We start from the raw sequence: 26,368 nt of genomic DNA, 5'->3' as shown, positions 1-26,368 counted from the left end.
GAAATAGAGGGAAGCCTTCCCTGTTGCACATCTGCCTGCACTGCGGCTGTTAAAGGCGCACGACCCCCTGCCAGCTGCGGTTGCGATGGGGATGGGGCGGCGAGCTGGTCTCGAGCCCTGGGGTAGGAGGAGGAGGCGCGGGTGGGTAGTTGGGTTCAGCCACGGAAGGAAGACCAACAGGATCTCCCCTCGAGGATCTTCCCGTCGCCCTGGATCATTATCCTTCGCCGCCGCCCCCAAACGCATCGAGGGGGCGCTAGGACCCCGCTTCTGGCAAAGGTGCCTGGGTGCCCACCCATGGCTGGCAGGCAGAGGCTGAGCAGACTGCGGCAGCTCCGGGTCGCTGTAAATACCCGAAGCCAGGGAAAGGCGGGCGGACAGGCAGAAGGACGAGACTTGGGGAGGTAGGAAGTCTCTCCAAGACGCAGCCGCGCCCTCCGATGCCCGCGCCGGAGCTGCTGCCTTCCAATGGTAAAGTTTCACTTTTCCTGGATTCCTTCTCCTGTCTGATCCCTTTTCTTTCTCTCTGTCCCCTCCCACATCTCATTCCTTTCTCTCTCTCTCTTCTCTCTGTCCCCCACCCCACTTCTCTCCCTCTCCTCGCTTGGATTTACTTGCTCGCATTCCTCTGTGCGCATCTGGGACTCTCAAGTTTGGTTCCGGGCTGCGGCGAGTGAGGCGCGTTGCGCGCGGCGAGATCTCTCCAAGGTACGCGCGTCCTCCCCTCCGTCGTGCGCCCATGTGCGCGCCAGTCCCAAAACCAGCTCGCGCTCCACCAGACCCTCCGACGCGATATCCTGCAGCTCAAGACGAGCTCTGTGGCACCCTCGAGGCTGACACAGGTCGAGTGACGTGAGAGCTTAGGGGCATATCATGAGTTTTTGCCTTCTGTTGATTTGAGCCATTGGTCCGTTGTCTGTTCCAGCTGCCTTCAGCCTTTTCAGACCCAACTTGAACCCAGACATACCCAGTGCTTTTTTCTGGGGGGACGCAGGGGTACACATACCCCTAAACATTTTGTGAATCTACGTTTGGCCTCATTGTTGTTTTGTTGTTGTTTAGTCGTTTCCGACTCTTCGTGACCCCATGGACCAGAGCAGCCAGGCACTCCTGTCTTCCACTGCCTCCCGCAGTTTGGTCAGACTCATTGAGGGGCAGTATTTCAATATGAGTATTTCAATATGAATTGGAAAATGAGAGTACCGCTAAACGTTTTTTTTTAGGCGGGGAGCACTGGACATAACTATTCCTTTCATTCTCTCTCCCAACCTCTGTATATACACAGATATATACGCATAAACAGTATATTTGCAAAGTGGGAATAGTAATGCTGTTATAAGGAGGAATTGTTGGTTTGTTGTTGTTGTTTAATTACATATTTTGTGTTTTTGTAATATTGTAATTTTATGTTGTGAACTGCCCTGAGATCTATGGACAACAAGCGGTATATAAATTTAATTAAGTAATTAATAATGATCCACCATAGGTCAGACTATAGGTCTGGCAATGGGTCCTGGCTCATCAGTTGAAGACCACCCAGAGTCACTCTCCAAGGGTCTCAGGGAGAGGGTATTTTCTGTCACTGACTCCCCTGACCATTGCAGAGGAGATGCTGAGGACTGAACTTTGGACCTCCTGTGCTCCGTCACTGTGCTCTTTCCCATGTCCTACAGGCAGGGAAGATCCTTGCCAACATGTGTCAGCCTCTGATGGATACGGGGTCTTCCTTATGAAGCGTAACATCACCAGAAATTTGCTGGTGCTACAGCACTCTGGACGCACTTTTTAAAGGGTCCGGGAGATTCTGTTGACTCCAGATAGAGCTAAAGAAATTCTTCAAGGGTGCAGGACAGGGAAAGATTCAGAAAGACTGTCTTCAACTAGGATGGAGCAATTTTCACAGACTGCTGCTGTAACTGTATGAAGCTGCAGCCCTAACCATGTCTACTCAGGAGTAAACCCTGTTCAATACAATGGGGCTAAGAGGGGTTAGGATTCCCTAGTAAGTGGAGTTAGTAGGCTACTGCAGCAAAATCAACGTTGTCTTGTGTCACCTTAAAACCAACAAATTTATTATAGCACAAGCATTTGAGAACTTGAGTCCACTTCCATCAGATGCATTAAATGTTTTCCTGAATTTCAGGTGCATAAATACAAAGCTGGGTGGGGTGTTGTGAAAGTGAGATCAGAAGGCAAGGAAGTGCAGAAGGTACAGACAGTGACAATTACAGTTGTTAACAGAAATCATTCACAGAGAATGTGCAAGTGATAATAAACACACTTTCTGTCATTGATTTTAGAGCAGGACAGTGCTGCTGGTGGAGACAGGATAATTGCTTACTTTAGTTTACAATGGAGTAATGGAAGCTTCACTGTCTATCTTCAAGAGAAGCTGTGTTAGTCTGTGGCAGCAAGAAGATGCTGTCGCCACTGTCAAAAACAGTGTGTGTGTGAGAGAGAGAGGGGGGTATGTTTATGGGGATCACACATTCTGATATTGGAGCCCTGTGCCCTTATTCTAGATGTGGGTGTGGTAAGCTGTAATTACTTTGTGCCGAGGTGCAGTCTGTGCATGCTCAGAGGCACACTTACCAAGGTCAGATTAATCCCTAGAGATCAATGTTCTGTCTTCTTGTTGGGTTTTAGAACTTGCAAATATAAATTAACATTAATTATAATTATAATGGTTGTTGTATCTGACTAAATCACACCCAGAGTAGAACCATTGCAGAATGGAATCACTGAAATTGTGACTAATGATTTAGTCATATACAGTGTATTACTATTGCCTGCCAGCTCAGTTGGTAGAGCAGGAGACTCTTAATCTGAGGGTTATGGGTTCGAGCTCCACGTTGGGCAAAAGATTCCTGCATTGCAGGGGGTTGAAATAGATGATCCTCATATTCCCTTCCTACAATTCTGTGATTCTAGATCCACTGAAATGAAGCTGGAAAGGATCTCTCATTACTCAATTGAAGTCAGTGGGCCTAATCTGAGTATTTCTCTGCCACCTGTCCAAGTCTTAAGATGATTTGCAAGAAATTGTCGAGTCAATAATCTTTACAACACTCCTGTGCCCCTGTTGTTGTTGTTGTTGCCATATAAGAAGTGTGGGAGAGATGCTGAGATGTAATAGCTTGCCTAAGACTCCCCAATGAGCTCCAAGCTGAGCTGTAACCTGAACCCAAACTCCCAGTTAAATATCCCTCTCCTAACTATTAGACTCTGGTCTAACCAACTAACCTTCCCTTTTCTCCCACCCCCATTTCCGACTCAGGATACCTGCTGAAGTTCCTCTTGGCTTGGGAGCCCTAATCAGGCTCAGTCACCATCAGCGTCAAGGAAAACAACCCGACCGGGCGACCCACCCATGGAGAACCAGTCTTGGGACTTCTTTGGCGCTCCGCTGGGCAATGCCAGCGCCAACCAGACTCTTCTGGACAAGATGCCCCATCTGCCCCTGGAAGTGCAAGTGGTGACCATCTTGCTGGTGCTGCTGATTTGCGGGGTGGGCATCGCCGGCAACGTCATGGTGGTGCTGGTGGTCCTTCGCACCAAGCACATGGTGACCCCCACCAACTGCTACCTGGTGAGCTTGGCCGTGGCCGACCTGATTGTGCTGCTGGCCGCGGGGCTGCCCAACATCTCGGAGGTGGTGGCTTCCTGGGTGTACGGCTACGCCGGCTGCCTGTGCATCACCTACCTGCAGTATCTCGGCATCAACATCTCGGCCTGCTCCATCACGGCCTTCACGGTGGAGCGCTACATCGCCATTTGCCACTCCATCAAGGCGCAGCTGCTCTGCACCGTGGCCCGGGCCAAGCGCATCATCGCCTGCGTGTGGCTGTTCACCTCCCTCTACTGCCTCATGTGGTTCTTCCTGGTGGACACGTCGCAAGTCCTGTTCTCCGACGGCACGCAAGTCAAGTGCGGCTACCGGGTCTCCAGGAACCTCTACATGCCCATCTACTTCTTGGATTTCACCGTCTTCTACATCATCCCGCTGGGCTTGGCCACCGTCCTCTACGGCCTCATTGCCCGCATCCTCTTCACGAACCCGCTGCCTGCCACCCCGCAGCACGATGGCCGGCCGAGCAAACATGGCGGCTCTATCAGCACCTCCAGCTCCATGAAACTCTCCTGCCGGGGGAACAAGGGTGCTCTCAGCTCCAGGAAACAGGTCTTTCTTCTTAATGCTCTTCAGGGGTGGTTGCAAATGGAAGAGGTGCATGGCAGGGATGGTGGGGTGGAGGCAGCTGCATCCCAGGACCTCAGAATCAGTGGTTGGTATCCGGTGCAGCACCAGCATTCCAATACTTCTCCAATGGAAATAGGAATGTCTTATTCAATAATAATATTTATACCCCACCCATCTGACTGGGTTGTCCCAGCCACTCTGGATAGCTCCCAACATATATAAAAAACATAGTAAGAAACTAAACATATAACTCCATGGCCTGCAACATTTCTCCAATGAAAATTGCAACATCCTAAGGAAAAGTCATTGGTCACGACAAACACACACACACACACACACACACACACACACACACCAATGAACCTCCTCCCTCACCCCTTCCAAAAACACATGTAAATGGTTACAGGTGGGTAGCCGTGCTGGTCTGCCATAGTCGAAACAAAATAGAAAATTCTTTCCAGTAGCACCTTAGAGACCAGCTGAGTTTGTTCTTGGTATGAGCTTTCGTGTGCATCTGAAGAAGTGTGCATGCACACGAAAGCTCATACCAAGAACAAACTCAGCTGGTCTCTAAGGTGCTACTGGAAAGAATTTTCTATTTTGTTTCGACATGTAAATGGGTTATAAGATGTTAATCAGCCCAAGGCTTGGTTACAGAGAAACATTTTCGCCTGGTGCCTAAATTTATATAATGAAGGCACCAGGCAAGCCTCCCTAGGGAGAGCATTACACAAGCAGAGAGCCATTGCAGAAAAGGCCCTTTCTCGTGTTGCCACACTCTGGACCTCTTGTGGACAAGGGCTCGAACCCATGACTCTAGAGCAGGGGTCGGCAAGGTTTACCAGCCATGGGCCGGATCACTCCTACGGAGATCGTCCGTGGGCCGGACTGGTGAAGCACGACGCTGGAAATCGTGTCTGTGCATGTCCGCAGCGCTGGAAATTGCTTCTGCGCATGCCCAGATGCCTAAAATCGCACCTGTGCAGAAGTGATTTCCGGCATCTGGACATGCGCAGATGCGATTTCCAGTATCTGCGCATGCACAGAGGCAATTTCCTGTGTTTAGCGCAGGGTGCGGGGGACTCGCCGAGTGGTCAGCTCGGTTTAGGGGCGGCTCGTGGGCTGGTAAAACGGTCTTCGTGGACCTCATCCCTGCTCTAGGTATTCCAAGATAAACAAGGATACCATGACTGATTTCTGGTGTTTTATTAAAAAATATAAAAATGAGCAGTTCTCTAGATTTGATCAGTTCAGTCTTGCTTCTTTTAGACTGTGGATGATTTTTCCTGGTTATAGCCTTCATTTACTCCAAAGCAGTGTCATTATCTAAGGATGATTCATATTGGCTGTCTTAGGGAAGCTGGATGAAAAGGCCGTTGAGATGCCATTACTGTTCCAGTTAACTGCGGCCAACCAGGTCATTTTCTGGTTAAAAAACTGAACGAGGTTGCAGAAGCTGCCTTATAATAGGTCTTCCTGGCAGCGGCTCTCGGGGGTTTCAGGCAGGTGCCTCTTCCAGCGCTACCTGAAGATGCTGAGGATTACACCTGGCAGCTCTTGCGCAGAAAGCCGATTCTCTACCACTGAACTGCACCTCTTCCCCTTCACTAGGAAAAAAAGCCCCATTGAGCACAATGGGATTTACTTCTGAGTAAGCAGGTATAGGAAGACCCTATGAAGATGCACTCCTCTGCTCACTTCCATTGTCAGTCATTTAAATATAATTAAGGACTTGATCTGAGCCCTGGACTCCATTGAAATGGCAGCGTTCAACTCTGAAAGTGCATTTAGGCAGCTGGAGTTTTAAAACTGTATTCTTTATTTGTTTGTTCAGTATTGTGTTTATTAGTTCCACTCCCCCCCCCCATGAAACGACTCACAAAGGACAAAAACATAAATTACCTAGTATATGAAAATAGAACAAAATGAAAGCCTAAAAATGCATCCGTAATACATATAAAATGGCAGGCCTGGCACTGCCCACCTGGCTAAAAGATAGCCTCTGAAACATGTGCAAAAACTTGTAGGGGTAAGGTTTTCTGATTGGTGGGGGTCTCCTTAATAGTAATAAAATAGTAAAAGGTTGTATTTATATAGCGCTTCCTGTTAAAAGGACAGGATTCTTAAAAGATAGGAAGTAATAATAATGGGGATATAATTTATGTGAAATGCTTTTATCCTTGCGACATCTCTGTAAAGTTTAATCTTAGTCATCGTGGTTGCAATACCCTCTAAAGTAGGTTATTGCTATCATCATCATCATCATCCCATGCTGCAGATTGTGGCGTTTGAGGAAGAAAATGAGTCTTCTCTAGGCCTCCTCATGAGCAGAAGTGGGTTTTTAAACTCTGGAATTCCTAGTTCGCAGCTGCTATTATCTGCTCTTCTAAACTAGTAAGCCTCTGCTGGGTTAAAATTACTCGCTTGTTGTCCTTGGGCCAGTCATTTTTGGTTAGCCTACCCTACCTTACAGGATTGTTGTGATGAGGGGTGCGTTAGAGAGACCACGCACACCGCCCTGAGCTTCATGGATAAAACGTGTTGCCCTGCAACAAAATGTTGCAGTGCGCAGTGCTTCTGCGCAAGATTGCAGTCACTGTACCCGCCCCAATCAGAATCCTGCTAAGGCTGCATGCACCGCAGGCACTTCAGTCAAAAGGGACATGGATTTTCTGCAGCTCATGAGCAAAGAGGAGAAGTGGCGCTTTCCTCAAAAGAAAAAGGAGAAGGAGAAGGGGGGAAGGTGTGTGTGAGCAACGGCAATTATTGTTGCCGTGTAATCGCTAATTATGTGCCTGATTAGGAGAGTGTTAGATTACACATTGCTTACCAGAGTGGCTCTCTCCAAACTGAGATCATGTTTAATTAACTCCTCTAATTTGGGATCATTGCTAAGGCAGGAAAAAAAATAAAGAAATAACCCAGAGGAACAGCAGACGAGCTTGATTTCCAGAGGGCCTTTCCAGATGATCAGCTGGTTATCTGCTGGTTAACTCTTTTTCTTGAGAATATACTGCTGTTATCACATTGTCTGTTTTCAAAGGGGGGGGTTGCAAAGATATTTTCTTCACTCCCTCTACAGCAGGAACTTGCCACGCCCGTACTATACATTTAAAGCACATTTGTAGCACTTCAACAGTCATGGCTTCCCCGAAAGAAAACTGGTAAATGTTTGTTTACCCCTCGCAGAGATGCAAATTCCAGAATCCTTAACAAACTATGGTTCCCAGGATTCTTCAGGGGAAGTCGTGTACTTTATATGTATGATGTGGACATGACATTGACATTTTATTCGTCCGTGATTCTGGAAATTGTTTTCGAAGGCAGCGTGATCTGTGAGCCTTATTATTGTGGGTTTCTAATCAGGTTGCGGATTCTTAGTGATTTTAAAAGATGGAGAGCTGGGGTGGAACAGGTGGTTTTGCTGGGAATGGCCAGTTCAGGCCTACTACCCAAACAGTGTTTTAACATTGTTCCCATTGCAAAGAAGCTTGCAGGAGTGTCTTGCAAAGGCTGAAATATAGTTGGGATACATTTGTGCAGAAAGCCCCTAAAAACGAAAGTGGCGTACTAGTAATACTAGTCTGTACTTATCACTTGCAGGTGCCCAAATTAATCTCTGAATGGTAATAATGGCAGTTTTTAGCCAGTAGGGGGAAGCCTTCCGCCTTCTCTTAGCATCTTTGTCCTGGTTCTATATTCCTCGTTATCTCCCACCCCAAATTACCGGGTACCAGTTGTAAAGGGCAGCTTGGCAAAACAAAAATGTGTTTTGTATGGCAAAAAGTAATTTTTTTATGCCATAAACTAAAACTACGTCTGAGTTTTCTGTCCTTTGGGCTACAGTCCATAAGACTCACGATTCAGGCAATGTTCATTTTACTACAGTTGAGTTGGAAATACAGTACCTGATGGATTTAAATTGCCCCATGCAGGGTTCTTCTTTAAGGGGGTCTGTAAATTACCTTTTTTTTTAATGGAAGCTGCAAATAGAACATTTGTTGCAGATTTAAAATGATGGGATTTTATATTTGCTTTAACTGCAGCTGCGCTGCATGAAACGGCACTGTTGGTGATAGTATTACGATACATTAGAGCCGGGGAGAGCATTCCGCTCTCTGCTGACAGCGGCAACACATGCAAAATGCACAAAGGCATGAAGACAGCCTTTGGACCAGCAGTCGGGAAAACTGCACCACTGAAAACCTTGCCTGGAGAGATCACCACAGACCGCAGCAAGCAGATGAAGCGATGGGCAGAGCACTATCGAGAACTGTAATTGCGGGAAAACATGGTCCCTGTGTTCAGTCTCTGCCTGTCTTAGAAGAGCTGGACGTCCCTCCATCCCTTGATGAGCAGAAGAATGCCATCAAATCCCAGGCATGTGTTGAAGCCCCAGGACAGGACAGAACCCCAACAGAAGTGCTGAAATCCAGCCTCAGTGCCTCTCTCATGATGCACATCCATGGCCTTCTCTTGCAGTGTTGAGAAACAGGATCTGTGCCACAAGACATGGGCAACTCCAGCTTTGTGACCCTCTACAAGAAAAATGGTGACAGTCCTGACTGGAATTCCCCTGCTGAGTACTGTGGGGAAGGCCTTCGTTCATGTAGTTCTCAACAGATTACGGTCACTCACCGGCAGGGTATATTCCGAGTAATAACGCGGCATTAGAGATTGGAGGTCAACAGTCAACATGGTTTTCTCACTGCGTCAGCTGCAGGAGAGATTCTGAGAGCAGAGATGTCCCTTGTTCATCGCCTTCATAGACCTGATGAAGGCCTTGGACCTTGCCAGCTGAAAATGACTCTTCACACTGCCCAACAAGATAGGATGTGCAGAAAATGGTTGTGTCCTTCCATGAGAACATTCCCATAATCCCAGACCACTGGCCATGCTGGCTGTGGCTGATGGCCATTGCAGTCCAGCCACAGCTGGTGTTCACAAGTTCCCTCTTCCTTGTTATAAATCTTCACTTGATGGATGAAATGTGCTCGTTTCCCCAAACTGGTGGTCTGCAGATGTTTTGGGCTACACCTCCTCAAACAGCATGGCTGTTGGAGTCCAAAATATCTGGAGGGCTCCATGTTGGGGAGAGCTATCCTAGATCTTCTCAAATGGCTGGTATGCAGTCTGAATAAGGCCTCTTGCTTTGGAATCTGAGCAGGCGCTGCGTTAAGATGGCTGTTTGGGGGGCTGTTGAGGAGTTTGATGTCAGACAGCCTGCCTCCTGGGGTTCATATTCTGTGAGCTTTTTGTTTTTTCTTGGAGCCAACAAGATAGAGGGCAGGAAGCAGAAGTGAGCTGTACTCCTGGCAGTCAGTGGAGTCTAGCCAATTGCCGTTATAAAATCCTTCGCTGCCCTTGTGGGATTGGCAAACTTATCGCCAGTAGTCATTGTTTTGAGTTTTCCGCCTCACAGACAAAATCAACAGCCTATCAAGGGGATTGCTGCTTAATACCGCAGAGCTTGGACATCTCTCTCAACATGTCAATTTGGGGAATTTCCTCGTTGACATGTGGTTTGATCGCTATGATGTGTGAGGCATTTGTTATGAAGCACTCCAGCGGCACATCTTGCTCAAGCCAAATTTAATGACAAGAAAAAGTCCCCAGCTAGACTTTGTTCAGTTGGCTAACACACACAAGTTAAAGATGTTAGACGTTGTTTGTGCCTCAGGTCCAGGCCTGATTGTTGGCTTGCAGTAAGCGAGATGCAAGCGAATGTCTTAGATTGCTAGTATCGAGGGAATCCAGTTCATAAGGAAAACACAAACTCAAGGGCAAAATCAATCTCTCCTTATTGAAAAAGTGAAATGAGAACTTTCAACCTTGAAGCAACGAGTAGGAAAACACCTTTCAATTCAGGTTAAGCTTCAGTGCCCTGGTCTAGACAGGCAGAACCATCTGTTCAAGTAGGCTGCACTGAACAAAGACCACTTGAAGGAAACCTTCCATCATTGCTACTCCCCCGGAGAGGCAAACCTGTCGAAGGCTGAAGAATGAGGTCTAGCAGTCCAGATATTAAGGTAAATGGTATTGTTCCATAAAGTACATTTTTCAAGGAGTTACATCACAGAGACACCAGAACATATTTCAAAAAGATTGCAGTTTCTTTAGTTTAGAGCCTAAAAACAATATATTTAGATAACTGAAAGTCCACTGAGAACAGAGTAAGGCCCTCAACATGATATAATATAGTCTAGCTGTTGTTAGACTCCAACTCCCAACAGCCTTTACTGTCATAGCCAGGGGCCAGGGATGAAGGGATTTGTAGTCCACGAGCGTCTGGAGGGGACTACATTGGCTACACCTCATATAGTTAATCTAATTCAAGGAGACAGAAGCGTTCTGTTTCTTAGAATTGCACAGTACAACCCTATGCATATCCAGTCTGCATTTCCAATACTTTGTTCATTAGGCAATTCCCCGGACACTTGTGGGTTGTTGTTTTACCTAAATCAGACGGTGTTTGGCTCTGAAGACAAATTGGTTAGATCACATTACATTTATTGGACAGTACTTCATGCAGGAAAACAGAGACAGATGCATTGATCAGATTCACAATTAGGGAACTTAATATTGCTTTATGCCTTTATTTCCATTAAAAACAACAACAACCAAGACTTTTGATCAAAGCACTCAGGGGCGCCTGAGTAACCTGAATTGTCACACATACACCCTTGGGTATCACTCTTTTCTTAGCCGTGCCTGATTTACTTGTTTTCCTTTAGCTTAATTTTGAAAATCATAGACAGCACGTACAATGTTTTAGCTAACTGTTAAAACTTGAGAATAGTAATATTATTTGCCATTTGAAAACCATGTTACTATTTTCAGGTTAAATTAAATTGCAAGAGAAAACATTGTGGGGCCGAGGGGGGAATAGAAATAGCAGCGCATAAACTATAAGATTGAAATAAGGTGCAAAACATTGCTGAATAAATAAAACATGTTCCAATAAGACTTTCTTTACTGATGAACTCAACAAAGAGAGATGCAAATGTAAGCTCTCCTCAGTTTTGTTTGTGTTTATGAAAAGACTATGTCTTTCTCCTTTATTTTACTTTTGAGTCCAAGGCAATGAAAATATAGATTCTCAGTATTATTAATATTATTTGTTACCTGCCCTTCAACCTAAGGTCCCAGTGGGAGTTGCAGCAATTAAAACACAATGTTAAAAACACTGTAAAGCAACTTGCAATTATTATTATTATTATTATTATTATTATTATTATTCAATCAATAAAATTTATTTGACCGTCAGTCAGTACGCAATCATTACCCATACAACAATTAAAATGTCTAAACATCTCAAGGAGCTTAACACTAAAACATACAATGAGAAGTAGGTTATACATTTAGACCCATGTCAATTTTAACCTTACGACATTAAAGGGCCAAAAAAAGAAATTTTGCCACCAAGAAAGTTGTGTGAAATTGTTCAACAAAAACAAAACCTGTCTTTCTCTGTCTACTAGGCTAAATTGGCCTAGGAGTGGAGCTATAAGTTTTTGTCTAAGATCTGCATAAAATGGGCAGGTCAAAAGGATATGTTCAGTTGACTCAACCGCTCCCTGGATCTCTGGGCATATGGAACTCCCCTGTATCTTCCCCACAAAACCGCCGATTCTAGAACATTTAACCTAGCGGCTGTGAGGAGTCTGCGGTATTCCACATAGTGGATTTCCGCCAGATAAGGGGCTTGTGAAATCTGGAATATCTGATCCCCCCAAAACATCCCAGGTTTCACAAGGGCAATATCCTCTTGTCTAGCAATGTCCCTCAGTCTTTGAGAGATCACAACTTTAGCTTGACTGAATGTCATAGACTCCAGGAAGAGATGTGGTGACAGCCCACAGGTCTGCACTTTGTTTAAAGTCTCTTTTCCCCACGATGATTGGAAGTCATCCCTCAGTATCAAGGGGGCCATGCCCACATTATTATTATTATTATTATTATTATTATTATTATTATTAAGAAAAGAGAACAGATCACCATTATGTATGCCTGTGATACACTGATTCTGCTAGATCAGCCACTTATGCACAGATTTACATGGCATTATTGATCTGTTAATTTATGTCCTTGCAAATTTAGAAATAATTATTGTAATTAAGATATAAATACAGCACTTTTTGCCATATTATTTACTTATTTATTATTTATTAATTACATTTATGCCCCACCTTTCCTCCAAGGAGCTCAATGTGTTGTAAGTAACTTCTCCCCATTCTATTCCCACAAGAAACCTGTGAGGTAGGTTGAGAGGCAGTGACTGGCCAATGGTCGCCCAGCGAGCTTCATGGCCGAATGGGGATTTGAACCCTGGTCCAGCACTCTAACCACTACAGCACACTGGGAATTGGTAGCCCCTGTGCCTGATCAGTCTGTGTACTGACTGCTGGTAGCAACTTCAAGCCCCCCCTGCTCTCTCCCTTCTTAGGATCCTTAATCCTTGAATCAGACATGGACTGGACACCCCTTTAAATCAAGGATTGTCTTCTACAGTCCTTGAAATATTGTTGTATGTAAAGTAGGAGACCACCTGGAAACCCTTGTGTCTATTTTAATGACTGACATTCTTGCAAAAAGAAGAGTTGTCATGAGATTTGAGGACATACTCATTTTCTAGAGGAAATTGCCATTAAAACACTCTCGTTCAGACCTTTCCTGAGCTGTAGGAATCCCCAGAGCCTTCGTATTATTCTTCCCCGATAAAAACTGTAACGGTCAAATTTACATATGGTTCCTGTGAAAATGAGAACAACTTGTACAAAGAACAGAAGTGGGATCAATAACCCTTCCAAAAATTCTGAAATTAAGCACTGCAGTTTTAAGAGCTTCTCAAGTATCCAGGACAGCAGCAGCGCTAGTAACCAAATCAGATTACATTAGAAGAAGAAAATACTGCCCTGAAGGAACGGTTAACTATGCTAATAAAATACTATCTTCAAGAAACACAGTGATCAGAGAATTCTAGGTACATATCACTTAACATATAGAAAAGGGGGGGGTGTTATTTATTTTGTTGTTATTATCTTATGCATTTTGTATTTTTACACTGTAATCTTAAGATACGGTGTGATATTAAGATAATAACAATGATAATTGTGTGATCATTAGCTATAATGAAGAACTCTGATGCAAAGGTTTTTAAGAGTGGTTGAGTGGTAAAAGCTGATGATATAATTATGACTCATCTTTTCATATTAACCGTGTGCTTTTGATAATCCCTGTTCTATCAGCAATCATCAAGATGCTTTTAGGAAAAAAAATCAAAATCAAAACTTTGGCAATCCCACCTGCCATTGCACCCAGTGTGTTTCGACTATATGCAATTTTGGCTTTGTGCGCTGTGCCCTTGTAAGTTGGGGGTCGCCTATATTGAATGGAATGTTGCTTCCCAAGCTGGACAGGTCTTGGGAAATCACTCGTGAGGAGCAGAACATTCCTTTCTCCTCCATTCTGTGGCTCGAGAAAAGGTTTAATGCATTTATTGACTTCCTTTGAGGGTGATGACTCCTCCCTCCTCCAGTGCGATTAAAGATTTAAGATGTGCACCCTGTCTGCCCTTCTCCAGTAGAGGATTTCGCTGGGCTCATTAAGGCAGCTAAGGGCAGCCTGCTTCCTGTTGCTCCCTTCTTTCTTAAGACCGGCCAAAGGTCTGCCGAAAACCGAGTGAAAATGTCATAGGAAACCCTTCGTTTTCCAGAAGCTGGCCTATCCTTGTTATTTGGTGTTTCACTGTGTGAGAATCTTTTGCTGTGGAAGGGCAAGCCAGTAATTGTGGTCATGAATGATGAGGTAGTGGAAAGCCATCTCTCCCTTCCAAAATACCAGACAGAGCTTGTTTACCGATACGTCAGCCAAAAGACCTGCAAAAACAAAGCAATTACAGAAGAGGGGAATTGCGCAGCTCCAGTGTGGTGTAGTGGTTAAGAGCAGTAGACTCGTAATCTGGTGAACCGGGTTCGTGTCTCCACTCCTCCACATGCAGCTGCTGGGTGACCTTGGGCTAGTCACACTTCTTTGAAGTCTCTCAGCCCCACTCACCTCACAGAGTTTTTGTTGTGGGGGAGGAAGGGAAAGGAGAATATTAGCCGCTTTGAGACTCCTTTGGGTAGTGAAAAGCGGGATATCAAATCCAAACTCCTCCTCTTCTTCTTCTTCTTCTTCTTCTTCTTCTTCTTCTTCTTCTTCCACAGCTGGTGCCGTGTTCCACCATGATGGCATAAATAATGCTAGGTGAGCTCCCAGCATAAACTAGATCCACAGTGCCAGGAATTCCAAACCCTTTATCTAATGGTGTCACCAATGTGATGCCCACAGGCGTCAGTGTGTGGGGGAATGTTTTGGGATGCAGGAGAGGATATATTGTTTTAAGATATCCTATTCCAATTTGTGTTTACAAGTCCCAGAAATTAGCAGAGTTCTTATTCCCCTTTTTAAACACACACACAGTGGATAGCTTGCTCGGGTTCGTTAAAACCTCTGTAATAAATGTCCTGGTATTTCCCCCATTAATCCCTCTCAAAATAAGACATTACACAGTCTTCTATAAAAGCATAAAAAGAGTTTACTCACGAGAAATCATCTGTTCACAAAAGGATCCCAGAAGGCAGACTTAAACTTAGTAAAAGTTACATTTACTCAGGAGACTGTTCCATAAGGGAAAACAGCTCCTTTGTGTTCTCTTGGCTAGAAGCCAAGAGAGCATCCTAGCGGTCTCGCTTCTTTGAGTGTGTGGTCCAAAAGAGGAAGATGGAGTCTGGTCCCTGTGGTTTTGTGTTAACCTGCCCGGGTGAGACCACACCCATCTCCAGTTACACAGAGGAAGTCCATCCCAGCCCAGAATAAACAGGAAGTTCTGGCTGGTGGACTAAGATGGCTTTTGTGTCCACTCTAGCAATATTGTGTTTGACTGCTCCTGCGTTTTACATCCCACAGTGTGCTCGCCACTACACCCACAAAAGCCAAATCCAAACTCCTCTTCTTCTTCTTCTTCTTCTTCTTCTTCTTCTTCTTCTTCTTCTTCTTCTCCTCGGCTTAAACTTGCCCACATGTCATTGGATGCCAGGATGGAATGCCCACAAATGTAGGGAAACTTTTTCAGCCAGAGGGCCGCATTCCCTCATGGAATACCTTCTGGGGGCCACATTCCAGTGGTAAGTGGGGTCCAAGGCAAAAGTTGGTGTGGGGCAACGACTGTAAGTTTTACCTTTGTGCAGCAGGCTAGTTTCTACATGCACGCTCATTATCTTCCAGGCAAGCAAGAGGCATTATCAGAGTTTGAGGACACATACCAGCCAGGCAAAAAGAAGGCAGTGAAGCAGGGTCAGTGAGCAGCATGGCCTGGGGAGAGGGTGTGTTGTTGGGAAGTCCTTAGGCAGGAAGAAACAGCTGGACAAATATAGGACGGGGGGACTGTAGAGGTTTGGAGCTTTTAGAGTTAACAAGCTCAACCAGATTGTCCCACCCACAGGAGGAAGAGCGTCACCGGATGCTCTGTGTACTGTTGTACTGTGTAATGTGATACTTTCTGTTTCTGTGTCCGGAGAACGGAGAGAAGGGAGAAGCCACCAACATGGCTTGCGACTCTCCCGGAATGTAATGATTTATGCCTTGTAAAATAAAGCTTCTAGATTAGAAAGAAGCCGGACTCTGTTGTCTGTAATATGCTGGCATGCACACCCCCCCGCTGCGTGAGAGAAGATAAGAAAAGAAAACTCTGCTGAATAGCACAGGAAACGGCATCAAGGAAAAGCGCTTCAGCAGGTACGCGCAGAGGAAGTGTGCCGGGCTCCGTTAGTGTGCAGAAATTGGTTTGAAGCGTTTCCAACAATCAAAACACTTCAGGTTATGGATCCAAGCTTTTCCCCATTCTGGATTGATTCTGGAGCAGTTCCAAGGATCCAGAACGTGTGTGCCAAGCTGAGAAGTGCCTCCCTGGTTTGGACTGTGATGGAGCATCCAGGGAAGTTTGCTTTGCCAGCAGGAGCATTCAGCAGTCTGCTGAATGGCTCAGGAGCCTAAAACCTGCTGCCAGAGGTTGGAAGGCAGCAGGGAAGCCCAGATCGAGGGCTGCAAAAGCAGTTGTACCTCTCTGGTGAAACCCCCATCTGTGGAGCCGGGTAAGAAGCTACAGATTCGTAAGTACGCTACCCCTGGGCAAGATGGAGGGAGCCATAGCATTCCCAGCAAGGAGGAGGGAAGCTTTTGTTTGCAAGCACCTCCAGCCTCACAGCTTCAATGCAGAGGGCTGTTCCCTGAGAGCGTTGATGTTTTGGCCAACGCCTGTGAGGAGGAAGGTCTGGCCAGTGCTTGTGAAGCCTGGAAGAAGACCCTAGCCCAGTTTCACGGGGCTGAGGGACTGGCTGAAGTGGCTTTGGAAGGCTTGCCCCCAGCTCGGCTTATGGCTGTTGAGAAGCAACAGTGCCATGGAAAGCAGGAGGGGGGCCAGATCGCCGTGGGCTTTGCTCCCAGAAAGGGAGGGGCTGTTTCCAAGTCTGAAGCCAGTGTAAAGGCATTGACTGTGGAGCTGTGTTTTGTCACGTCGCCTGCACCTGGTCTTTTGTTGACGTGCATGGCTGAAGATAAGGGCAAGGCCGTTTCTCACAGCCATCAGGTCACGTGCCCAGCTGAGTGTGAGAAGCCTGATGCCACTGAAGGATGGAGCCGAGATAAGCCCTACTGTTGTGATGCAGTCACCGAGGCAACGCTGAGAGAGGCCAACCCTGGTGGGCTGCGAGTGATGAGTGCCTGTGCAGCGTCTCTTTGCATCGTCATCGTTCCTCCTGGTGGACTTGTGAGGAACTGCGAGTCTCCTTCTACAGAGCAGTTCAACGTACTGGCTGCTGCAGTCGAGAGGCAGTTTGTGACTGTTGGAGGCAAGAAAAGGCTTGACTTTTTGCTAACAGTCAAGGGACACATCCAAGGGACAGAACTGGCGTTTTCTTTGGTTGCTGACGTGACTGTGTATCTGTATATGTCAAACCTTCTGTCCAATATTTTTGCTGTTTGCTTTGTGATTATCACCTGTTCTGCTTGCAGGGGCCAGAAGATGCTTCTACGCGTGAAAGGCAGCCAGGACGGGCTGTTTGCTGTTAAGAAGCCTCAATCCAGAACAGGGGGAGGTGGCACTGATGCAGTGTTTGCTCAATGCGCCAATGTGCCCATGCACCGTTTGTGTTTGTGTCAGTGGTACAAAAGGCTGGCAAGTCGCCACTGGGACAGTGTGCTGGAGCAGCCTGAGTTCTCTGAAGGGTGCAAGTTAAGGGCATGTAACAGCTTTCTTGATTGCAGGGTTTGCAAGGTCGAGAAGTCGACGTCCAGTTACCCCGCGTCTGAAAGGGAAACCACGCGTCCCTTTTCCCTGGTTCATGTGGCTGTTTCTGAAGGGATGCCAGAAGCTAACCTGGGGGGAGCGTGTTGTTCTGAGTGTTTGGCTGATGCTTTCTCTCGCCACATGTGGTCTGCGTTGCTCAAGGAGGCAACTGAGGCAGCACCACTGGTTGCAGTGGAACAGCAGGTTTCTACTGGAGTAGGCTGTTCCCAGGTCCTCAGTGAGAGGGGGAGTAAGCACAGTGTGACTAACCTGCTTTCTTCACAGGTATGTGGTCTTGCAGAGAGCCAGCAAAGGATGCTGCATGCTGCCACTGAAGACATGCTCTTGGATGCAGAGCTTCCACAAGGGTTCTGGGTGGAACTGGGTGGCAATGGTCCAGGTGGATCAGCCCCAAGAGGGGGTATTGCTGTGGCTTTAGCACCTGCTGGTGGCTCGGGCCGAGTTCCCGGCCATCACCAGGGTGCAGCGCAGCTAGGGGCAACTCCAAGGCAGCAGCCTGGGAGTGCACCCGCAACTCCTATGTCACGGACTAGGAGGCAGGCCACGCTTGGCGACTCTTTGTGTGGCAACTCTTCTCCAGGAGAGCCTGACGCAGGTCTCGTCCTGGTGCAAGAGGGGGGTTCTTTGGCAGTGAAGCAGGAGCCCAAAGGCGCGCCAACGTCATCCTTGGGTGGTTCAGTTAGGATGCACAGGCGCAGCAAGTCTGTAGGGGAGATGCCTGACGTCAAGGACGTGCAGGTGGAATCCAGTGCAACTGAAACAGAGGGAGAATCTGAAGTGGTATCACAGCAGTCTGCACGATCCACTGAAGGGATTCTGCCCGAAAGGTTCACGGCCACTAGCGTGAGTGCTTGTTTGGTTCAGTGTGAACCGGAAAGCCTTGTGAAGGTTCAATGGGTATCTCAAGGTGAGGCCCAGAAATGGCAGGATGCCATGGTAGAGCAGGTAAGCTCAATGAAGTCTTTGGGTGTGTGCACAACCACGACGCTGTCAGAAGGTCGTTGGGTGTGCAGACTCAAGACGGCAGCAACTGGCGAGTTGCAGTGCGAGGCTAGGTCAGTAGCCAGAGGTTTCACTCAGGAGGAGGGGGTCCATTGTTCCGAGGTACTGGACGCGCCCTCTCTCAGAAGCGAAACCACGTGCAAGCTGGTAGCGGTCGCGACTCAAAGCAGCTTTGAGGCAAGCCACTTTGGTTTGGATGCCTGTTTGGATTCCGACCTGGATGAGGAGAGGTACGAGGTACCTCCGCCAGGGTTCGAGGACAACGGGCCAAATCAGGTGTGGAGTTTGCACGAGGCAATCACTGGCTTGAAGGAGTCAGCCAGAGATTGGTCCTCAGGCGTGCAAGAAGCTTTGAGTAAGCTAGGTGTCAGCCAGAGTTGTGCTGATAGCTGCCTGTTTCTGGCAGGAGTAAGCCCAGAACAGGGTCTAGTTCTGCAGTCCGGTGCGGACATGCTTTACCTGGTGGAGACCAGGGGACAGGTGCAACGGTTCGCAGAGGAGCTTGGTCAGTCTTTCCAGCTCAGGAACCTAAGCCCTGTTGGTGTTTACCTAGGTGTGCAGGTAGACAGAGCCGAAGATGGTAGTGTCTTGCTCAATCAGACTGGCAAGGTAGTGCAGTCGTTGAAGAAGTGCAGAGTGTCTGAATGTGCTAGTGTCAGAACACCCATGGAGACGTGTCTAGGTGAGGACAGTCAGACCGGGGAACGCTCTGAGTTCGAGAGCCCCGAGGTGTTTAGGTCAGCTCCTGGGAGGCTGCTGTTTCCTTCATAGTTGAGCAAAACTGACATAGCAGTTGCTGTGGATCTGTTCAGCAAGGTGGCTGCAAATCCCAGCGTGCATGCCTGGAATGGCATGGTGAGAGTGCTCCAGAGGTTGCAGGAGACTAAAGAGTTTTGCCCGGAGTTGTCAGCTACCGGTGAGCCCCAGCTCACGCGCTGGTGCGACGGCGGTTGGGCAAATTCCGAGGACAGGAAATCTGTGTCTGAAATGGTTGTACAGTGTGAAGGAGCTCTAGGCGGGCTGAAGTCCCGGTGCCAGAGCCTCATTGCTCGTTCTCGTGCAGAAGCCAGGTACAGTGCGTTGTCAGTGCTTTGCAGGGAACTGGAGTTCTATAGGTGTTTGGTCCAAGAGATCTGCGTTCAGAGTTGCCTGCCCGTGATGGTTTGGGAGGACAACCAACTCTGTTTTTTGGTGGCAGAGTCTGGACAAGTCAAGGCCAGACCCAAACACCTAGACGTTCTTTTTCGAGACGTGTGCGTTCAGACTGGCTTGGAGAAGCTGAAGTACTGTCCTGGTCAGGTGAACCAGAAGGTTGGGTTCACGAAGCCCCTGAGCTTCCAACGTCATGGGGAGTTCTGTGAGGGTTTGTGTGAGGTAAGCTGCAAGCTTACGACGCCCCTGTGTGCGGGACAAGAGGGGGTGTAGAGGTTTGGAGCTTTTAGAGTTAACAAGCTCAACCAGATTGTCCCACCCACAGGAGGAAGAGCGTCACCGGATGCTCTGTGTACTGTTGTACTGTGTAATGTGATACTTTCTGTTTCTGTGTCCGGAGAACGGAGAGAAGGGAGAAGCCACCAACATGGCTTGCGACTCTCCCGGAATGTAATGATTTATGCCTTGTAAAATAAAGCTTCTAGATTAGAAAGAAGCCGGACTCTGTTGTCTGTAATATGCTGGCATGCACACACCCCCGCTGCGTGAGAGAAGATAAGAAAAGAAAACTCTGCTGAATAGCACAGGAGACGGCATCAAGGAAAAGCGCTTCAGCAGGTACGCGCAGAGGAAGTGTGCCGGGCTCCGTTAGTGTGCAGAAATTGGTTTGAAGCGTTTCCAACAATCAAAACACTTCAGGGACACACCTGGTTTGCCAGAAGTACTTGTGAAAAGGATCTAGGGGGTCTTAGTGGACCACAAGTTTAACAAGTGTCAACAGTGTGGTGCAGTAGCAAAACAAACAAACTAAGTTGCATCAACCGAAGTATAGGATCAAGGAAATGAATAGTACAACTCTATTCTGCCTTGATCAGACCACACCTGGAATACTGTGTCATAATGCAAAGAAAGGGATAATGTGTAGGAGCTGAATGATAGGAAGTTACTTGAGCTTGGAGCAGCCAGGATAGGACTATGTGGAATGGACGTATTCCAGACATTCCCCAGATAGAAAGTTGCCTTTTGGGATATAAATATTTAGCAGTAATTGACTTTGAAAAGGTTTAATATGAACTCTGCTTCCTCACTGGGAACCAAACCCTTATTTATTTATTTCTGGTAAAAGAAGCTGTATTTTACAATCCGCTTTTATCGAAATGATTCTCCAAATGTCTTGCAGGCATTTTTGAATAAGGCAATTGTAATACATCTTTTAAAGAAGTTCCCATCTCCACAACTTGCAACAGTATATAATTGTGCCATGCATTTTAAATTCCAGTATCAACTGCACAGCATTTTAAAATATTTTAATTTAATTTTGTACTTCAAAAAATGTGGATCTTCTCATCCAAAGCCATTATATACTTTCCCTGGGTTTTCAGAACCCAAATCCTATTTCCATTTAGATTGTTCATTATTCTATTATTGGAAAAATCTTTAATTCCATAGTGTACCCTTAGCTTTCAATGGAACATAGACACACTTTTCCCATTCGTAAGTATTGCTCTGAGTACATTATGAGCTCTCAGTCCCAGATTAAAAATGATATTATCTGCAAGTACTGAAAGAATAGTGGCTGTAAACCAATCATTTAAAATGTTTATAGCCCCTTGCTTATGAAAACAACTTTTTTATTCTGAACCATACCAGAATATATAGCCAAACACCTTTTCAAGGAACAGAAAAATGTCTTTGCTACATAACCTTCTCAACATGTTTTTTTTTACAGTGAGGGCAATGGCCAGAAGGGTCTTTGGCAAAGGCATTTTTCTGTTCCAAGAGCTGTTTGTAAGTTGCAAAAAATATGTGCCACATTTTAAAGATTTTACATGTAAAATTCATGCTCACACACATATGTGCATGATTCATTAAAATGTGTATGAGATCTTTCTAAGGAGCTCAGAGCATTGTACTTATTTCTCCCCATTTTATCCTTACAACAACGCTGAGAGGTAGGTTAGGTTGAGAGATCGGCTCAAGGTCACCCAGTGAGTGTCCTGTCTGAGTGGTGATTTGAACCCAGGTCTCTCAGGTCCAGCACTCTAATCACTACACCACATCAGCCATGTCTGCTTGTGCTCCATAACTGTACATAGTCCTGACTATTATGTAGTTCTAACTTTATTGCAGAACATAAGAACCCAAAGGCCCATCTTATCCAGCACCCTGTTCTTACAGTGGCCAGTCAGATATCTATGGGTGGCTGAGTGCAGCAGCCTTCTTCCCCACTTGTGATTTCCAGTATCTGGTATAGAAAGGCCCACAAGGGAGCCCAAATGTCAGTGCAGATCCTGGTTTGTTGCCAATTATACTGCAAGCACAGACCACCTAAAGAATCAGATGGTCCCCAAGAGCACAAAAGGCTAATCCCATTTTCGCCCATTTCCCATCTATTCTCCAGAAGAATGTTTTTATTGTTCTTCTGGATGAAGAATGGAGACACGTTAATAATGTTTTGTGTGGTTTTCCAGTATTCACACGAAAACAAAAAGGAACCACAATTTTCCTCAGCTGTTCCCAAGAGCAAACCTACTTTATCGTTCGTTGACCATGTGGCAAACTTTCTTCTTTAATTGCAATCCCAGCCAGAAGAGATGATGAGAGTTGTGGCCAGACAACATCTGCAGAGCACAGGTTCCCCATCTCTGCACTAGTGTTAAGTGGAAACCTGGGTCATTATTTTATAATCCTGATAAACCTATAGTAATAGAAAGGGCCTCTTGAAATTGGTAATTTCTATTCCTTATTACTGAGTTGAGTATATGTTTTGGATTCCATAAGAGGTTCCCAGAGGGAAGGCAGAAGTGAATAAAAGCACAATTCTTTGCTCGTTCAGTCACTGAAGTCTTGAGGCAAAATACTAATTTAATTGACTCCGTTGAATTTGAAATGGTTCAGATCCAATGCATCAGTTTTATTTCATTAGCCTGCCCCTCTTCCATTCCCATGTTTGACTGCCTCACTGAAATTTATTGGAAATCTGCCAGAAGAACCAGTTTGTAAGACTGTTTGAAGGTTCTGTTTTACCCACAATCCTGAAATACTAAACGTGGCTGTCAAATCTTTCCTTGCCTAGTAGGCAAGAGAGTTTAGGGAGAGATCAAACAGAACTCGAAGCCTGCAAAGGTGACATCTTCTCCATGGTAAGCTGTATTGCATAAGCTTCAGTAGAAAAAAACAACAACAATTGCCAGTATCTGTTGTGTAGCTTTTTAGAGCTCAATTTTTGTAAGAAGCCAAAAACAGCTAGATGACTTGCAGCCTAATTCTATGTAAATTTACAGGGAAGTAAATCCCAAGTAAAGCCTGTATGTAACAGTTCCTTGATCCTAGGCAAGATTTCAGACAACTCCAATTGCAGACTAACCTATCGCTACTGTACTAGCGAGACAGAGAGCTATGAACAGACCCCTAACCCCAAATTCAGCAACTGCTTCCTTGACCTAGTCTTGAGTCAATGGCACCAATCTTCAGCTAAAAATTAAAGCTTCTTCGTGCCTTGTATTTGCTGGCATTTCCTTATAATATACCACTGAGAGCACGAATGCCTGGTTCACACAACACATTCAATTGCTGTTGTTAAAACCAAGCTATCCATTCTTAAAGAAATCAGCCCTGAGTGCTCACTAGAAGGACAGATCCTGAAGTTGAGGCTCCAGTACTTTGGCCACCTCATGAGAAGAGAAGACTCCCTAGAAAAAACCCTGATGATGGAGACGGGGACGACAGAGGATGAGATGGTTGGACAGTGTTCTCAAAGCTACTAACATGAGTTTGGCCAAACTGCAAGAGGCAGTGAAGGATAGGCGTGCCTGGTGTGCTCTGGTCCATGGGGTCACGAAGAGTCGGACATGACTGAACGACTGAACAACAACAACAACGGTTTAATGTGAACTTGCATCGTGACAGAGCATGCTGCTGAAAAGTCTTTGATCCACTCTGCTCCTGGCTGCTCCACAACTGTTATGCCAGTCTGACTTGTCATGGCATCTGAACCTGAGTTTATAATTCTTTTCTATCCAAATAAACCACCACATGCCCGGGTCCAAACAGGAAGGGGGGAAGAGTATTGTGAGAACCATTCAGCAGTGCATTTGCACTCACACAAAACTTTACCGTGCTGTGTGGTAAGGCAAGGCCCCTTCTACGTACAAGGGAAGGTTCAGGGACAGGGCTCCAGGAACATGGAGCTCTGGTGTTGCTTCACCAAAAAATAATCTCAAACTGAGCCCTATATCATAGGAGGAGGAGCTGCATCCTAATGTTTCGCCCCGCCCACACTGGAAGGTGCTGCTTTAATTAAAAGAGCCCAGCCCCTCCAGGAATCTCCTGTTGTAATGGAGTGAGGAGCCTCTGGGCTCACTAGGGCTTCTGCAATTGAGTCCATGTATGAGGGGGGCAGTGTCACAATCCTGGGCCCATAGGCTCATCTGTTAACCTTGCTTCTGGCACTGGCTTTGTGTGTCTTTCCCCTTTTGGTTTGGAATCTTCAGCTCCATCTCTTGATGAAGAGGAATCGGATTCCTGGTCCCTTGCAAAGCCATAGTTTGTTTTTAAACTAGGGTTTAATGTGACAGGTGAACCCAGTCGTGGTGTGAAAGTCACCATTGGAGACATCATACAAATTCACTTTTTTTTAAATTAAAAAAGCAGTTTTAATTGGTTTTCATAGATGTAACAAAGATGCAACAAAGTACAACTAGACAACTGAACATAATCTTGACACCTTCTCCACCCCACCCACCAATCTTTCTATCTGGTAAGTATTTGTGTATTTGCAATATTCGTTCCTCTTTTATTTTATTTTTTTCAACAAAATTTTCCTGTGTTATACCACTAGGGTTGTATGGGAGCAGCCATCCACAGTAAGGCCACTTTCTCCAGCTAAACTAGCAAGAAATGCACATAGTCACAACATCCATATTTGAAGTGATGCAGCTGATAACATGTTTTAAAAGGCCATTTTCACTAGCATATACCATACAGCTATAGTTGTTGGAGCTGAAACTGTCTGATGTGATAGCAAAACCAAGTTTGCCCTCAAGCAATGAGCAAAATCGCCCTTAGAGGCCAATCTTTTCCCATGATTAGAGGAACTGCTTATATATGTACTTTAGCATCTACTTTGTTTACTTTGTTTTTTCTAATTGAAGTACTGCTGGATGTAATTGAATAATCTAAAGGACACTGAAGTCAAATGGAAAAAAACAGCACCCCTGTCACTGGCGGGCTGTACTCCAAAACTCACATCATTTTATTAGAAGGAATTCAGTGGTGATCTTACGGGGCAGTTATTTCACTGATGGGCTGGGGGGTCACAGAAGAAAAGAATCCCATGCTGTGTTTGCTAATGTAGATGCACTGATGGTATTTTAGAGTATGTGCATACCAGCAGATTTTCACATTGTGTGTGTGTGTGTGTAGATGTTTATGCAGTCCACATCTCATCTTATCCAGAGTTTGACATTTGGGTTTTATATGCTTTCCTTTCTTTGCAACGTTATGGTCAAAACCTAGGAAAATAGGAAGATGCCTTTTACCAAGTCAAACCATTGGTCCCTCTAGCTCAGCGTTGTCTACACTGACTTAGCAGTGGATCTCCAGGATCTCAGAAAGGTCTCTGTCCCAGCCCTACCTGGAGATGCCAGAGACTGACCATAAGGGACCTTCTGCATGCAAAGCAAATGCTCTACCTCTGAGCCACAGCCCTTCCCCCTAAGCAGTTGTGACAGCAGCCATAGGGCGAGTGCTTGCATGCATAGTTATTTCAGATGTGCCTCATCGTATATTAAAAATCCCCCCTTTGTGAGCTGACCCATTGACAATGCAGAGCTAGCAAACAGGTGAAGCATGCCCACAGAGTGTACTCAATTGCTTGCACTACCTTTATACAGGAATGGTCTTGCTCATACGGTAAATGCTTTTATACATGATGGAGTGCACTTCACGGTAAGTGCTTCCATCACATCTGTTCCAACCCTTGGTGCTTCCTCAGACAGGTACTAATTATATCACAGGAATATAGTAAAATGCCATTTTGCAGGAGTGCCTTCCCCAGTATTGTTTTATCCACCAATTAAGATCAGGCAGGAGGTGCTCTTCTTCTTCTTCTTCTTCTTCTTCTTCTTCTTCTTCTTCTTCTTCTTCTTCTTCTTCCTCCTCCTCCTCCTGCTGTTTATTGAATGTATATATCGCCCTATACCCGGGGGTCTCAGGGCAGTTATTCTAGCATTAGCTTCCACTAGCTGGTGGGGAAGGGAATAATAATTTTATAATTATAATAATTTATCTCTTATACCTCACCTATCTGGCCAGGCTTCCCCAGCCACTCTGGGTGGCTTCCAACAGGATATTAAAAACACAATAAAAAAAATAAAACATTAAAAACTTCCCCAAACAGGGCTGCCTTCAGATGTCTTCTAAAAGTCAGATAGTTGTTTATTTCCTTGACATCTGGTGGGAAGGCGTTCCACAGGGCGGGCACCACTACCAAGAAAGCCCTCTGCCTGGTTCCCTGTAACCTCGTAATGAGGGAACTGTTAGAAGGCCCTCGGAGCTGGATCTCAGTGTCTGGGCTGAACGATGGGGGTGGAGGCGTTACTTCAGGTAGATAAGCCAGCAAACACTTTTGGACTGTTCCCCACCAGTCTTCTACCCCTGTTTAGTGG

General features: G+C 46.0%; 1 protein-coding gene across 1 annotated transcript in view; it reads left to right on the top strand.

Moving 5' to 3' along the window:
* The first annotated feature begins 239 nt into the window (after nucleotides 1-239).
* LOC117048966 (thyrotropin-releasing hormone receptor-like) overlaps nucleotides 240-26,368 on the top strand; it is a 32,334-nt gene continuing 6,205 nt past the window's right edge. The window contains exons 1-2 of the mRNA XM_033153473.1: nucleotides 240-471; nucleotides 3,278-4,180. Of these exons, the coding sequence (XP_033009364.1) occupies nucleotides 3,371-4,180 (810 nt within the window). The 5' untranslated portion in view covers nucleotides 240-471; nucleotides 3,278-3,370. The remainder of the gene's footprint in view (nucleotides 472-3,277; nucleotides 4,181-26,368) is intronic.

This window comes from Lacerta agilis, chromosome 6 (assembly GCF_009819535.1).
Source record: "Lacerta agilis isolate rLacAgi1 chromosome 6, rLacAgi1.pri, whole genome shotgun sequence".
NCBI classification, from domain to species: Eukaryota; Metazoa; Chordata; class Lepidosauria; order Squamata; family Lacertidae; genus Lacerta; species Lacerta agilis.
Note: the sequence above shows the minus strand (reverse complement) of the source record. Positions and strands in the feature narration are given on the sequence as shown.